Source organism: Rana temporaria, chromosome 12, assembly GCF_905171775.1.
Source record: "Rana temporaria chromosome 12, aRanTem1.1, whole genome shotgun sequence".
In the NCBI taxonomy this organism is placed as follows: domain Eukaryota; kingdom Metazoa; phylum Chordata; class Amphibia; order Anura; family Ranidae; genus Rana; species Rana temporaria.
In genome coordinates, this window is record NC_053500.1 from 145,319,108 (window position 1) to 145,332,315 (window position 13,208).

At 48.2% G+C, this 13,208-nt stretch overlaps 1 protein-coding gene across 1 annotated transcript; it reads right to left on the reverse strand.

Annotated features, from left to right (window-relative positions):
- Nucleotides 1-2,309: 2,309 nt before the first annotated feature.
- LOC120918201 (aquaporin-8-like) lies at nucleotides 2,310-11,046 on the reverse strand. The gene is made up of 5 exons (XM_040329691.1): nucleotides 10,757-11,046; nucleotides 8,629-8,755; nucleotides 7,033-7,244; nucleotides 2,915-3,049; nucleotides 2,310-2,373 (listed from the first exon to the last, which is right to left on the reverse strand). Exons 1-5 carry the CDS (start codon nucleotides 11,026-11,028, stop codon nucleotides 2,331-2,333), a joined length of 789 nt encoding a protein of 262 aa, XP_040185625.1. The 5' UTR covers nucleotides 11,029-11,046; the 3' UTR covers nucleotides 2,310-2,330.
- Nucleotides 11,047-13,208: the final 2,162 nt, after the last annotated feature.

Below are 13,208 nucleotides of genomic sequence, written 5' to 3' on the forward strand. Positions count from 1 at the left end.
ATCCGAGCTTTTGCAGGGCTAGCGGAGGGAGAAGGAGTGTATTGTTGGTCTCCCTGAGGGGACATCTGTGGTCTGTATTCCAAGCGGGCTCCCCCACTACTTCTGGCCTGGTTATTGGGTACGGGTGTTGAGGCCGCGCCGGCGCCATCTTGCCTGCCTCCGTCCCTCGGGACTGTAAACATGTCCATCAAGCGCTGGGGTTTCACGGAGCCCTTCCGTTTGTTAGTCATGGTCCCCGAGTGTGCCCAGATCAGGTCGCACAGCTGTAGAGCTGAAATTAGTCCTTTTGTGGGTTGTTTAGTGCCGTTTTCGCTCGTGGATTGCGGAGCTCTCTCTCTATGCTGCCATCCGGCTCCGCTGCAGGCCACGCCCCCCCAATACCTATAATTTAATAGTTTCTTATTTTTAATAATTTTATTATTTTTGGATTTTCGAATTTGTGAATTTACAAATTTATGAAATTACATTTTCGAATTTACGAAAAAAGACTTAAAGGCGCCAATTAAAAAAAAAAAAAAATGGAAGCATTCAAAACTCTTGCCCACCCCTTGTCCTGGTCAGCTAAAGTATGCCTTTATTTTATTTTTTTGCGCCGTACTCACAGTTTAATCCCGTAGTGAAGTTTCAGACTCCCCGCGGGGATTGGGCGTTCCTATGCAGAAGGGGAAGATGATTGACGGCCGGCTATGGCGCGTCACGCTTCCTGAAAATAGCCGGAGTAGGACTCGGCTCTTCACGGCGCTATACAGCGCCTGCGCATAGACTAGGAGCTGACTGCGCAGGCACCGTGAAGAGCCAAGTCCTATTTCGGCTATTTTCGGGAAGCGTGACGCGCCATAGCCGGCCGTCAATCATGTTCCCCTCTGCATAGGAACGCCCATTTCCCCGCGGGGAGTCTGAAACTTAACTAAGGGATTAAACTGTGAGTACGGCGCAAAAAATAAAATAAAGGCATACTGTAGCTCGCGCTAGTATGCTGAATGGCATGGTAGGAATTGTTTTTTTTTTTTTAGGGTGAACCCCCGCTTTAAGGCCTCACAAAGCCTAGAGCCCGCCTCTGTCTGGGCGATCACCTTTCCATGCTAAAATAATAATGTTTTAACCACTTAAGGACCGCCGCACGACGATATACGTCGGCAGAATGGCACGGCTGGGCACAGGGGACGTATATATACGTCCCCTTAAAGAGCCCAGCCGTGGGTCGCGAGCGTGCCGGCCCTGGACCGGCGCGCTCGCGACCCCGGTCCGAAGCTCCGTGACCGCTCCTGCGGGATCTTCGGACCGCGATCGGGTCACAGGAGCTGAGTTATGACTTCATCGTTGTGTAAAAATTATTTTTTTTTTTTTTTTTTAAGCAGAATTTAGTGTCATTTTACCATCAATCCACTTTATAAAACTCTACACGCAATACATAAATACGTCCAGCAGGTGTCAGCGTTGGCTATATAAAAACCTCATAGAAACAGACGGAAGAAACAAAGTAGCTGGAAGTTGTTTTGCTGTGTTGGAGTCCAAACAAAAAAAATTTCCTACATTACATATTACATCATTAGATGTGGCGGCTGCGTTCCTTTTCTTTTTAGACTTTTCTCCCCACTGTTCTCACCTGGTGATCTGGCCACACCTCCTGTACTAGAGCAAACTCTGGATGAAGCGGCACAGGAGGCACCTATGGACAGCAGCATTGTTTCAGTCTGGGGGGAAGGGGAGTGTTAGATGTACTAGCAGATTTAGATACACTAACACATGCAAGCGAAACTCCAGCTCACACTTTATAATCCAGTTTTTGTTACTTTCTGGGATAAAGATTTTACATTGTAAGCACCTGGTAAATGGTTTGTCTCATCTCTGTATCGGATACATTCTGCTGGACAGCTTGCTCTTTTGAAAAAGAAATAAAAAAAATAACAGACTTACTGGCTGGATCACCAATTAAAAGAAAACATAAAAAAACAAAAACAAAACTAATGCCGCCATCACATCTAAGAATTGTGAAGCTGCAATATAATAAATGTTTGCTTTTGGGGTTCAATACCGCTTTAAGCCATTCTGTATATTAACCCCTCCCCCTGTGGCGCCAGCGTCTCCCGGCCCTTTAAGGGGTTTCAGATGCCTGGAGGTGGGGGGTGGGGCTTATGATCATGTGACCGCTGGGAGCACACAGGGCCCTCCAGCTGTTGTGGAACTACATTCCCCATCAGGCATTGCAAAGCTGGCTGCTACAAATACTCCCAGGAGGCATGATGGGAAAACCAAATGGGAGGGGAAATGGGAAATGGGATGGGAAACCAAAAAAACTGTCATCTCGCTTTATTGTTATATATTTTTCTTTATTTTAGAATCAACCGGTGACTTCTTCCAGCCAGGAGTAACCTGCAATATAAAAACAGAGGCCGGTCAATTATTATTATTATACAGGATTTATATTATTATTATTATTATTATTATTATTATTATTATTATTATTATTATACAGGATTTATATTATTATTATTATTATTATTATTATTATACAGGATTTATATTATTATTATTATTATTATACAGGATTTATATTATTATTATTATTATTATTATTATTATTATTATACAGGATTTATATTATTATTATTATTATTATACAGGATTTATATTATTATTATTATTATTATTATTATACAGGATTTATATTATTATTATTATTATTATTATTATTATTATTATTACAAATACTCCCAGGAGGCAAGATGGTAGAGAGAATTTCGATCATAACGAAAAAATGAAAAAAAAAATAAAAAACGAAAACAAACACATTTTTCGGCAGTGCACATGTCTAATGTAGTCCCTACATTCTACCATAACTCTATACAATATATTGCTTGGTTCTGGGCTTCTATTCTAGAACATTAGCCTTGTTGGGTCCGTCTATACTCACCTGTAAATGAGAGACACCAAGATGGCGGCAGAGGCAGGGCCAACCCAGTACACCCAGTGGTAATCCCAATAACCAGAGACGACAGCGGGACCCAGAGCTCGAGCGGGGTTCAGACAGGAGCCGGAGATGGAGCCCCTAAAAAGACCAGAAGACATTGACAAGGCCGGTTAATGAGAAGCTCCTCCCCTTTCTTACCCCGAGATTCTGTTACATTGTATTATTTCTGATGTACTCCAATTAGTATAGCATGATGACCACCCACCATTACATGACCACCCACCATAACATGACCACCTACCATAACATGACCACCCACCATTACATGACCACCCACCATAACATGACCACCTACCATAACATGACCACCCACCATTACATGACCACCCACCAAAACATGACCCTCCAACATAACATGACCATCCACCATAACATGACCCTCCACCATTACATGACCACCCACCATAACATGGCCACCCACCATAACATGGCCACCCACCATAACATGACCCTCCACCATAACATGACCACCCACCATAACATGGCCACCCACCATAACATGACCCTCCACCATTACATGACCACCCACCATAACATGACCCTCCACCATTACATGACCACCCACCATAACATGACCCTCCACCATAACATGGCCACCCACCATAACATGACCACCCACCATAACATGACCACCCACCATAACATGACCACCTACCATAATATGACCACCCACCAAAACATGACCACCCACCAAAATATGACCACCCACCATAACATGACCCTCCACCATAACATGACCACCTACCATAACATGACCACCCACCAAAACATGACCACCCACCAAAATATGACTACCCACCATTACATGACCACCCACCAAAACATGACCACCCACCAAAACATGATCACCCACCAAAACATGACCACCCACCAAAACATGATCACCCACCAAAACATGACCACCCACCAAAACATATCCACCCAGCATAACATGACCACCCACCATAACATGACCACCCACCAAAACATGATCACCCACCATAACATGACCACCCACCAAAACATATCCACCCAGCATAACATGACCACCCACCATAACATGACCACCCACCATAACATGACCACCCACCAAAACATGATCACCCACCATAACATGACCACCCACCAAAACATGATCACCCACCATTACATGACCACCCACCATTACATGACCACCCACATGATATCATGTAGCTCTTCCTTTTGCTGCCAAAACATCCCGACCTGTCGAGGTATGGACTCTACTAGACCTCTGAAGGTATGCTGTGGTATCTGGCACCAAGCCATCATTACCAGATCTTTTAAGTCCTCTAAGTTGGAAGGTGGGGCTTCCATGGGTCAGATTTTTTTTTCAGCACCTCCCAAAGATGCTTGATTGGATTCAGAAGACTCCATCAACGAGTCTTCCCTCCTCACCTCCATCAATATGCCCCCCCTCCCCACCTCCATAAATGATCATTACCTTCTCCCCCTCCATCAATAAGTCTTCCCTCCCCACCTCCATCAATGAGCCTTTCCTCCCCACCTCCATCAATGAGCCTTCCCTCCCCACCTCCATCAATGAGCCTTCCCTCCCCACCTCCATCAATGAGCCTTCCCTCCCCACCTCCATCAATGAGTCTTCCCTTCCCACCTCCATCAATGAGCCTTCCCTTCCCCACCTCCATCAATGAGACTTCCCTCCCCACCTCCATCAATGAGCCTTCCCTCCCCACCTCCATCAATAAGCCTTCCCTCCCCATCAACGAGCCTTCCCTCCCCATCTCCATCAATTAGCCTTCCCTCCTCACCTCCATCAATGAGCCTTCCCTCCCCACCTCCATCAATGAGCCTTCCCTCCCCACCTCCATCAATGAGCCTTCCCTCCCCACCTCCATCAATGAGCCTTCCCTTCCCCACCTCCATCAATGAGCCTTCCCTCCCCACCTCCATCAATGAGCCTTCCTTCCTCACCTCCATCAATGAGCCTTCCCTTCCCCATCTCCATCAATTAGCCTTCCCTCCTCACCTCCATCAATGAGCCTTCCCTCCTCATCTCCATCAATGAGCCTTCCCTTCCCCACCTCCATCAATGAGACTTCCCTCCCCACCTCCATCAATGAGCCTTCCCTCCCCACCTCCATCAATAAGCCTTCCCTCCCCATCAACGAGCCTTCCCTCCCCATCTCCATCAATTAGCCTTCCCTCCTCACCTCCATCAATGAGCCTTCCCTCCCCACCTCCATCAATGAGCCTTCCCTCCCCACCTCCATCAATGAGCCTTCCCTCCCCACCTCCATCAATGAGCCTTCCCTTCCCCACCTCCATCAATGAGCCTTCCCTCCCCACCTCCATCAATGAGCCTTCCTTCCTCACCTCCATCAATGAGCCTTCTCTCCCCACCTTCATCAATGAGCCTTCTCTCCCCACCTTCATCAATGAGTCTTCCCTTCCCACCTTCATCAACGAGACTTCCCTCCTCACCTCCATCAATGAGCCTTCTCTCCTCACATCCATCAATGAGCCTTCCCTCCCTACCTCCATCAATGAGCCTTCCCTCCCCACCTCCATCAATCAGCCTTCCCTCCCCACCTCCACCAATCAGCCTTCCCTCCCCACCTTCATCAACAAGCCTTCCCTCCTCACCTCCATCAATGCGCCTTCTCTCCTCACCTCCATCAATGAGCCTTCCCTCACGACCTCCATCAATAAGCCCTCCCTCCCCACCTCCATCAATCAGCCTTCCCTCCCCACCTCCATCAATGAGCCTTCGCTCCCCACCTCCATCAATGAGCCTTCCCTCCCCATCTCCATCAATGAGCCTTCCCTTCCCACCTCCATCAATGAGCCCTCCCTCCCCACCTTCATCAATGAGCCTTCCCTCCCCATCTCCATCAATGACCCCTCCCTCCCCACCTCCATCAATGAGCCCTCCCTCCCCACCTCCATCAATAAGCCTTCCCTCCCCACCTCCATCAATGAGCCTTCCCTTCCCCACCTCCATCAATGAGACTTCCCTCCCCACCTCCATCAATGAGCCTTCCCTCCCCACCTCCATCAATAAGCCTTCCCTCCCCATCAACGAGCCTTCCCTCCCCATCTCCATCAATTAGCCTTCCCTCCTCACCTCCATCAATGAGCCTTCCCTCCCCACCTCCATCAATGAGCCTTCCCTCCCCACCTCCATCAATGAGCCTTCCCTCCCCACCTCCATCAATGAGCCTTCCCTTCCCCACCTCCATCAATGAGCCTTCCCTCCCCACCTCCATCAATGAGCCTTCCTTCCTCACCTCCATCAATGAGCCTTCTCTCCCCACCTTCATCAATGAGCCTTCTCTCCCCACCTTCATCAATGAGTCTTCCCTTCCCACCTTCATCAACGAGACTTCCCTCCTCACCTCCATCAATGAGCCTTCTCTCCTCACATCCATCAATGAGCCTTCCCTCCCTACCTCCATCAATGAGCCTTCCCTCCCCACCTCCATCAATCAGCCTTCCCTCCCCACCTCCACCAATCAGCCTTCCCTCCCCACCTTCATCAACAAGCCTTCCCTCCTCAACTCCATCAATGCGCCTTCTCTCCTCACCTCCATCAATGAGCCTTCCCTCACGACCTCCATCAATAAGCCCTCCCTCCCCACCTCCATCAATCAGCCTTCCCTCCCCACCTCCATCAATGAGCCTTCGCTCCCCACCTCCATCAATGAGCCTTCCCTCCCCACCTCCATCAATGAGCCTTCCCTTCCCACCTCCATCAATGAGCCCTCCCTCCCCACCTTCATCAATGAGCCTTCCCTCCCCATCTCCATCAATGACCCCTCCCTCCCCACCTCCATCAATGAGCCCTCCCTCCCCACCTCCATCAATAAGCCTTCCCTCCCCACCTCCATCAATGAGCCTTCCCTCCCCAACTCCATCAATGAGCCTTCCCTCCTCACCTCCATCAATGAGCCTTCCCTCCCCCACCTCCATCAATGAGCCTTCCCTCCTCACCTCCATCAATGAGCCTTCCCTCCCCACCTCCATCAATGAGTTTCGAAATTTGACTTTTGAGAAGACAAACATTGTAAGAAAAAGTCCCTCTATTTGATTTCCACAATTACCCGGCCAAAATTCCGGTGATGACGGTAAAGCCGATGGAATACGAGGCGAGCGGAGTCCGGCTACGCTCCCCCACCGCCCCCATCACCACGGTGAAGACTAAGAAGAAGCTGAATACGATCTCCACTCCAATCGCCTTGCCCACAGAGGTGTCCACGTCCACCAGGCAGGCCGCTCCGCTGTGATTCAGGAAGGACTCCTCGTCCGCCAGGCCCTAGAAGAGGAAAATGATAAACACTCAGGGGGTCTGCATATAACAAAAATCATTCTGGGAATTTCTCAAGAATTCACATAGATATCCCGAATATTCCCCATAATTTGCACCGTACACTATGTTGTCAAAAGTATTGGGACACACATGAACTTTAATGACATCCCAGTCTTAGTCCGGAGGGTTCAATATTAAGTTGGCCCCGCCCCTTGCAGCTATAACACCTTCACCTCTTCTGGGAAGGCCGTCCACAAGGTTTAGGAGGGTGTCTATGGGGATGTTTGACCATTCTTCCAGAAGAGCATTTGTGAGGTCAGGCTCTGATGTTGGAGAGAAGGCCTGGTTCGCAGTCTGCACTCTAATTCATCCCAAAGGTGTTCTATGGGGTTGAGGTCAGGACTCTGTGCAGGCCAGTCAGGTTTATCCACTCCAAACTCACTCATCCGTGTCTTTATGGACCTTGCTGTGTGTAGAGATCTTAGTGCAGTACAGTACGTCCTTCTACTGTCCCTTGTGCAGTCCAGATTATTATCCTCTGGAGGAGTCCATTTTAATTGGTGGCTGAAAGACTTTTAGCCGGATTCACATAGGCAGGCGCAACGTTAGGCAGGCGTAACGTATGGCATATACGCTACGCCGCCATAAGTTAGAGAGGGAAGTGCTGTATTCACAAAGCACTAGCCTCCTAAGTTACGGCGGCGTAGCGTAAATGGGCTGGCGTAAGGGCGCCTAATTCAAATGAGGAACAGGGGGGCGTGTTTTATGTTAATGACTCGTGACCCGACGTGATTGACGTTTTTAACGAACGGCGCATGCGCCGTCCGTGGACATATCCCAGTGTGCATTGCTCCAAAGTACGCCGCAAGGACGTATTGGTTTCGACGTGAACGTAAATTATGTCCAGCCCCATTCACGGACGACTTACGCAAACGAAGTAAAATTTTCAAAATTCGACGCGGGAACGACATCCATACTTAACATTGGCTAGTCCAACTTTTTGTTGAACTAAGTTAACGCCGGAAAACGTCTTACGTAAACGGCGTATCTTTACTGCGACGGGCAAGCGTACGTTTGTGAATCAGCGTATCTCGCTGATTTACGCATTCTAGGCGTAAATCAGCGTTCACGCCCCTAGCGGCCGGCGGAACTAGACAGCTAAGATACGACGGCGCAGGCAGTTGTATCTTAGCTACATTTAAGTGTAACTCAATTTGAGAATACACTTAAATGTACGACGGCGCAGATTCCGAGTTACGCCGGCGTATCTACTGATACGCCGGCTTAACTCTTTCTGAATCTAGCTATTTGTACGGCATAAATAATATAAACGTATCAGAAATTCTTTTCTCTAGATGGAATATCACATTTGTTATGACATTGTACCCACCTTGGCCAAAAGAGCCCCCAGCATGCCTCCTGATAGTTGGCATATCCAATAAGGTACGAGGAGGATGGGAGTCAGACCTCCGCAACAGACCACGCCCAATGTGACGGCGGGATTGAAGTGTCCTCCACTAAAAAAAAAAAGGAGATTTAAAAATTACCAACATTGGAGATTTCACTTTGTGGAGTTTACTCATTGTGAGTGCATCAGGACAGAAGTGCAGCAATTAAAAGTGCAAAGGAGTATACAGTGGGGATGGAAAGTTTGGGCACCCCAGGTAAAAAATTGTATTATTGTGCATAACAAAGCCAAGGAAAGATGGAAAAAATCTCCAAAAGGCATCAAATTACAGATTAGACATTCTTATAATATGTCAGAAAAAGTTAGATTTTATTTCCATCATTTACACTTTCAAAATTACAGAAAACAAAAAAATGGCGTCTGCAAAAGTTTGGGCACCCTGCAGAATTTCTAGCATGCACTGCCCCCTTTGCAAAGCTGAGAGCTGCCAGTGTCATGGATTGTTCTCAATCATCGTCTGGGAAGACCAGGTGATGTCAATCTCAAAGGTTTTAAATGCCCAGACTCATCTGACCCTCCCCCAACAATCAGCACCATGGGTTCTTCTAAGCAGTTGTCTAGAAAACTGAAAGTGAAAATAGTTGTCGCTCACAAAGCTGGAGAAGCTATAAGAAGATAGCAAAGCGTTTTCAGATGTCAATATCCTCTGTTCCTCGGAATGTAATGAAGAAATGGCAGTCATCAGGAACAGTGGAAGTTAAAGCAAGATCTGGAAGAGCAAGAAAAATATCAGACAGAACAGCTCGCAGGATTGTGAGAAAAGCAATTCAAATCCCACGTGTGACGGCACGATCCCTCCAGAAAGATCTGGCAGACACTGGAGTTGTGGTACACTATTCCACTATAAAGAGATACTTGTACAAATATGGTCTTCATGGAAGAGTCATCAGAAGAAAACCTCTTCTACGTCCTCACCACAAAAATCAGCGTTTGAACTTTGCAAATGAACATATAGACACGCCTGACGCATTTTGGAAACAAGTTCTGTGGACCGATGAGGATAAAATAGAACTTTTTGGCCGGAATGAGCAAAGGTACGTTTGGAGAAGAAAGGGCACAGAATTTAATGAAAAGAACCTCTGTCCAACTGTGAAGCATGGGGGTGGATCAATCCTGCTTTGGGGTTGTATTGCAGCCAGTGGCACAGGGAACATTTCACGAGTAGAAGGAAAAATGGATTCAATAAAATGTCAGCAAATTTTGGATGGTAACTTGATGCCATCTGTGAAAAAGCTGAAGGTAAAGAGAGGATGGCTTCTACAAATGGATAATGATCCTAAACACACCTCAAAATCCACGGGGGAGGGATTACATCAAGAGGCGTAAACTGAAGGTTTTGCCATGGCCTTCACAATCTCCTGACCTCAACATCATTGAAAATCTATGGATAGACCTTAAAAGAGCCGTGCGTGACAGACAGCCCAGAAATCTCAGAGAACTGGAAGACTTGTGTAAGGAAGCAGGGGCGGACTGACCATTGAGTCACTCGGGCACTGCCCGAGGGCCCCATGCCACTAGGGGGCCCCATCCGGGTTGCCAGGCTCAGTAAAACCAGGGACAGTATGTAAAAATCTGTGTTTTTTTTAGATCTGTCCCTGATATGTCCGAAAATGACATGCTTTTAATGTGAATATCCCAAGATTTTAGCTGCCCGCCTCTGCACTACCTCCTGGCGTGGTGGCCATCTGTAAGCCAGAGGGGCCCCATAATCTTCTATTGCCCAGGGGCCCCATGAGTTGTCAGTCCGCCCCTGTAAGGAAGAATGGCAAAGATCCCTCAAACAAGAACGGAAAGACTCTTGGCTGGCTACAAAAAGCGTTTACAAGCCGTGATACTTGCCAAAGGAGGCAGTACAAGATATTAACTCTGCAGGGTGCCCAAACTTTTGCAGACACCATTTTTTTGTTTTCTGTAATTTTGAAAGTGTAAATGATGGAAATAAAATGTAACTTTTATTTAGTGACAGGAGCTTTCATTGGCATTCAGAGCGCTTTAAAAAAACGTCCAATGCCACATTTTGAAGCAAGTTAAAACCAGCCCTAATTCTCACCTTATGTTTCCAAGGATAGAGATGACAACGGCCAGCGAGAGTCCGTGCGCCAGGGCCGGCAGCAGGGGGCCCGCTCCGTGTGGGTTGACCAAAACCGATAGACATCCGATGGACAAGAATAGCGCGCTGCCCAGAAGCTCCACCAGACACGGCTGGATGTATTTTTCCAGAACGTTGGGCTCCTCTCTATCCCTGGAGGTCAGAACCTCCCTGGAGGCCGAGTCCGCGGCCCGGAGCTCCGTCTCTTGGATGTACTCCTCGCATTTGGCCATTGGCGCTCCGGTCTTCGGTTGGATTATAAAGAGAGCGAGAATATGGGTGTGGTCAGATTTGAATTATTTTTACCTGCCTGCCCTTTCACATTACAGCTCCGTACATCTTAAATACAAGGGGCCGGATTCAAAAAGCCCGCTGTAAGTTTGTGCGGGCGTAGCGTATCTCAGATACGCTACGCCGCCGTAACTTAGTGAGGCAGGTTCTGTATTCAGAAAGAACCTGCGCCCTAAGTTAAGGCGGCGTAGCGTATGTGGTCCGGCGTAAGCCCGCGGAATTCAAATTATCCATGCAGTAGGCTTGTTGTATGGTAATGAAGGCTGACCCCACGTAAAAGACGTTTTTGACTAATGGCGCATGCGCCGTCCGTGAACATATCCCAGTGCACATGCTCCAAATTACGCCGCAATTAGTCAATGCTTTCGACGTGAACGTAAGTTACGTACAGCCCTATTCGCGAATGACTTTCGTAAACGACGTAATCGACGGAAAATTCGACGCTGGCCCGACGTCCATACTTAACATAGGATACGCCTCAAATAGCAGGGGTAACTTTACGCTGGAAAAAGCCTAACGTAAACGACATAAAAAAATGCGCCGGGCGGACGTACGTTTCTGAATCGGCGTATCTACCTAATTTGCATATTCCTCGCGTAAATCGACGGAAGCGCCACCTAGCGGCCAGCGTAAATATGCAACTAAGATACGACGGCTTAAGAGACTTACGCCAGTCAGATCTTAGCCAAATTCCAGCGTATCTTGTTTTCTGAATACAGAAAAAAGATACGCCGGAGCAACCTAGAAGTTACGCGGCGTATGAATAGATACGCCAACGTAACGTCTTACTGAATCTAGCCCAAGGATTTTACACAAAACAAAATATATATAATATAATAGATTATCGTTCTTATAATAATTCAATATCCTCCGGAGCTGTAACAGCAAGAAATAAATCATGCAATAAATAAAAGGCAAAAACCAAACTTCTAATATTACGTTTCAAAAAGAAATGGAATATTTTTGTAAAGCATTTACAGGATAAACTTTTATTGATCTTTTGATTTGTATTTGCTTTATCTGGGATCTCTCGCTGTTCTTATCAAGCACATTTTCTGTCCCGACTCGCTCCCCACATTTTTCTGCCAGGGTCACCCCCCCCCAAATTTTCTGCCCAGACTCGCTCCCCACATTTTCCAGCTAGATTCACCTCTTGCATTTTTTTGGGCCAGATTCGCCCCCCACATTTTCTGGCCAGATTCGCTCCCCAAATTTCCTTGCCAAATTTGCTCCCGCAGCGTTTTATGCCCAGAATCATCCCCACATTTTTTTTGATCGGATTCCCCTCCCCCGCCACCACATTTTCTGGCCAGACTCTCACCCCACATTTTCTGGCCAGATTCGCTCCCCACATTTCCTGCCTAGGATCAGCCTAGGGTTGAGCAAAAGAGGGGGGAGAGAGATGGGGCAAGAGAGAGAGAGAGGAGGGGCGCTAGAGAGGGGGGGGTGAGACATGAGTGAGAGAGAGAGGGGATGAAAGAGAGGAGAGTGAGGGGGTGAGAGAGAGGAGAGTGGGAGTCAGAGGGGGAGAGAAATAGGAGAGTAGGGGTCAGAGGGGGATAGAGGAGGGGTGCGACTCGAGAGAGGGGGTGAGAGAGATGGGGCAAGAGAGAGGGGCAAAAGAGAGAGAAGGGTGAGGGGGGGGAATGAGTGAGAAAGGGGGTGAGAGAGAGGAGAGTGGGGGTCAGACAGGCTGTGCAGTGGTGAGTAGCAAGTACTTCACATCCATCCATGGCCCCCCCCCCCGCTCACCCGCGATCGTCGCCCCCCCCCCTCCCGCGATCGTCGGCTCTTCCCCTTCACTAGTGGCTAGTGAAGGGGAAGAGGGGGCTTGGGTGGCTGGGGGGGGGGGGTGCCTGAGTTGTCCGGCCGCCATTGGAGAGACCTGTCAAAGTGGGCCAGTCTGGATGAAGTCCAGGGCCAAATTTTTGTGCCAGTCTAGCCCTGACGGGGGGGGGGGGGTGGTTGTTGTGCAGCACAGTGACAGGGGGGGCACACAGTGTTGGGATCAGAAGCTGGCAGAACAGGGAAGGGGATCAGTGCAGGGGAAGCAATTACAGGAACAATGTCCTCCTGTGTCTGTGTCTCTCCCTGCAGCAGCTAAAAGCTGGCAGGAGGGAGA

Excerpts from the sequence above, each read along its gene's own strand:
- LOC120918201 (XM_040329691.1), bottom strand. The coding sequence starts at position 11,028 with ATGGCCAAATGCGAGGAGTACATCCAAGAGACGGAGCTCCGGGCCGCG. Across the intron at positions 7,245-8,628 it reads TGGGGGCTCTTTTGGCCAAG|GGCCTGGCGGACGAGGAGTC; the intron begins GTGGGTACAATG and ends TTCCTCTTCTAG. Across the intron at positions 2,374-2,914 it reads TTGGTGTCTCTCATTTACAG|GTTACTCCTGGCTGGAAGAA; the intron begins GTGAGTATAGAC and ends TTTATATTGCAG.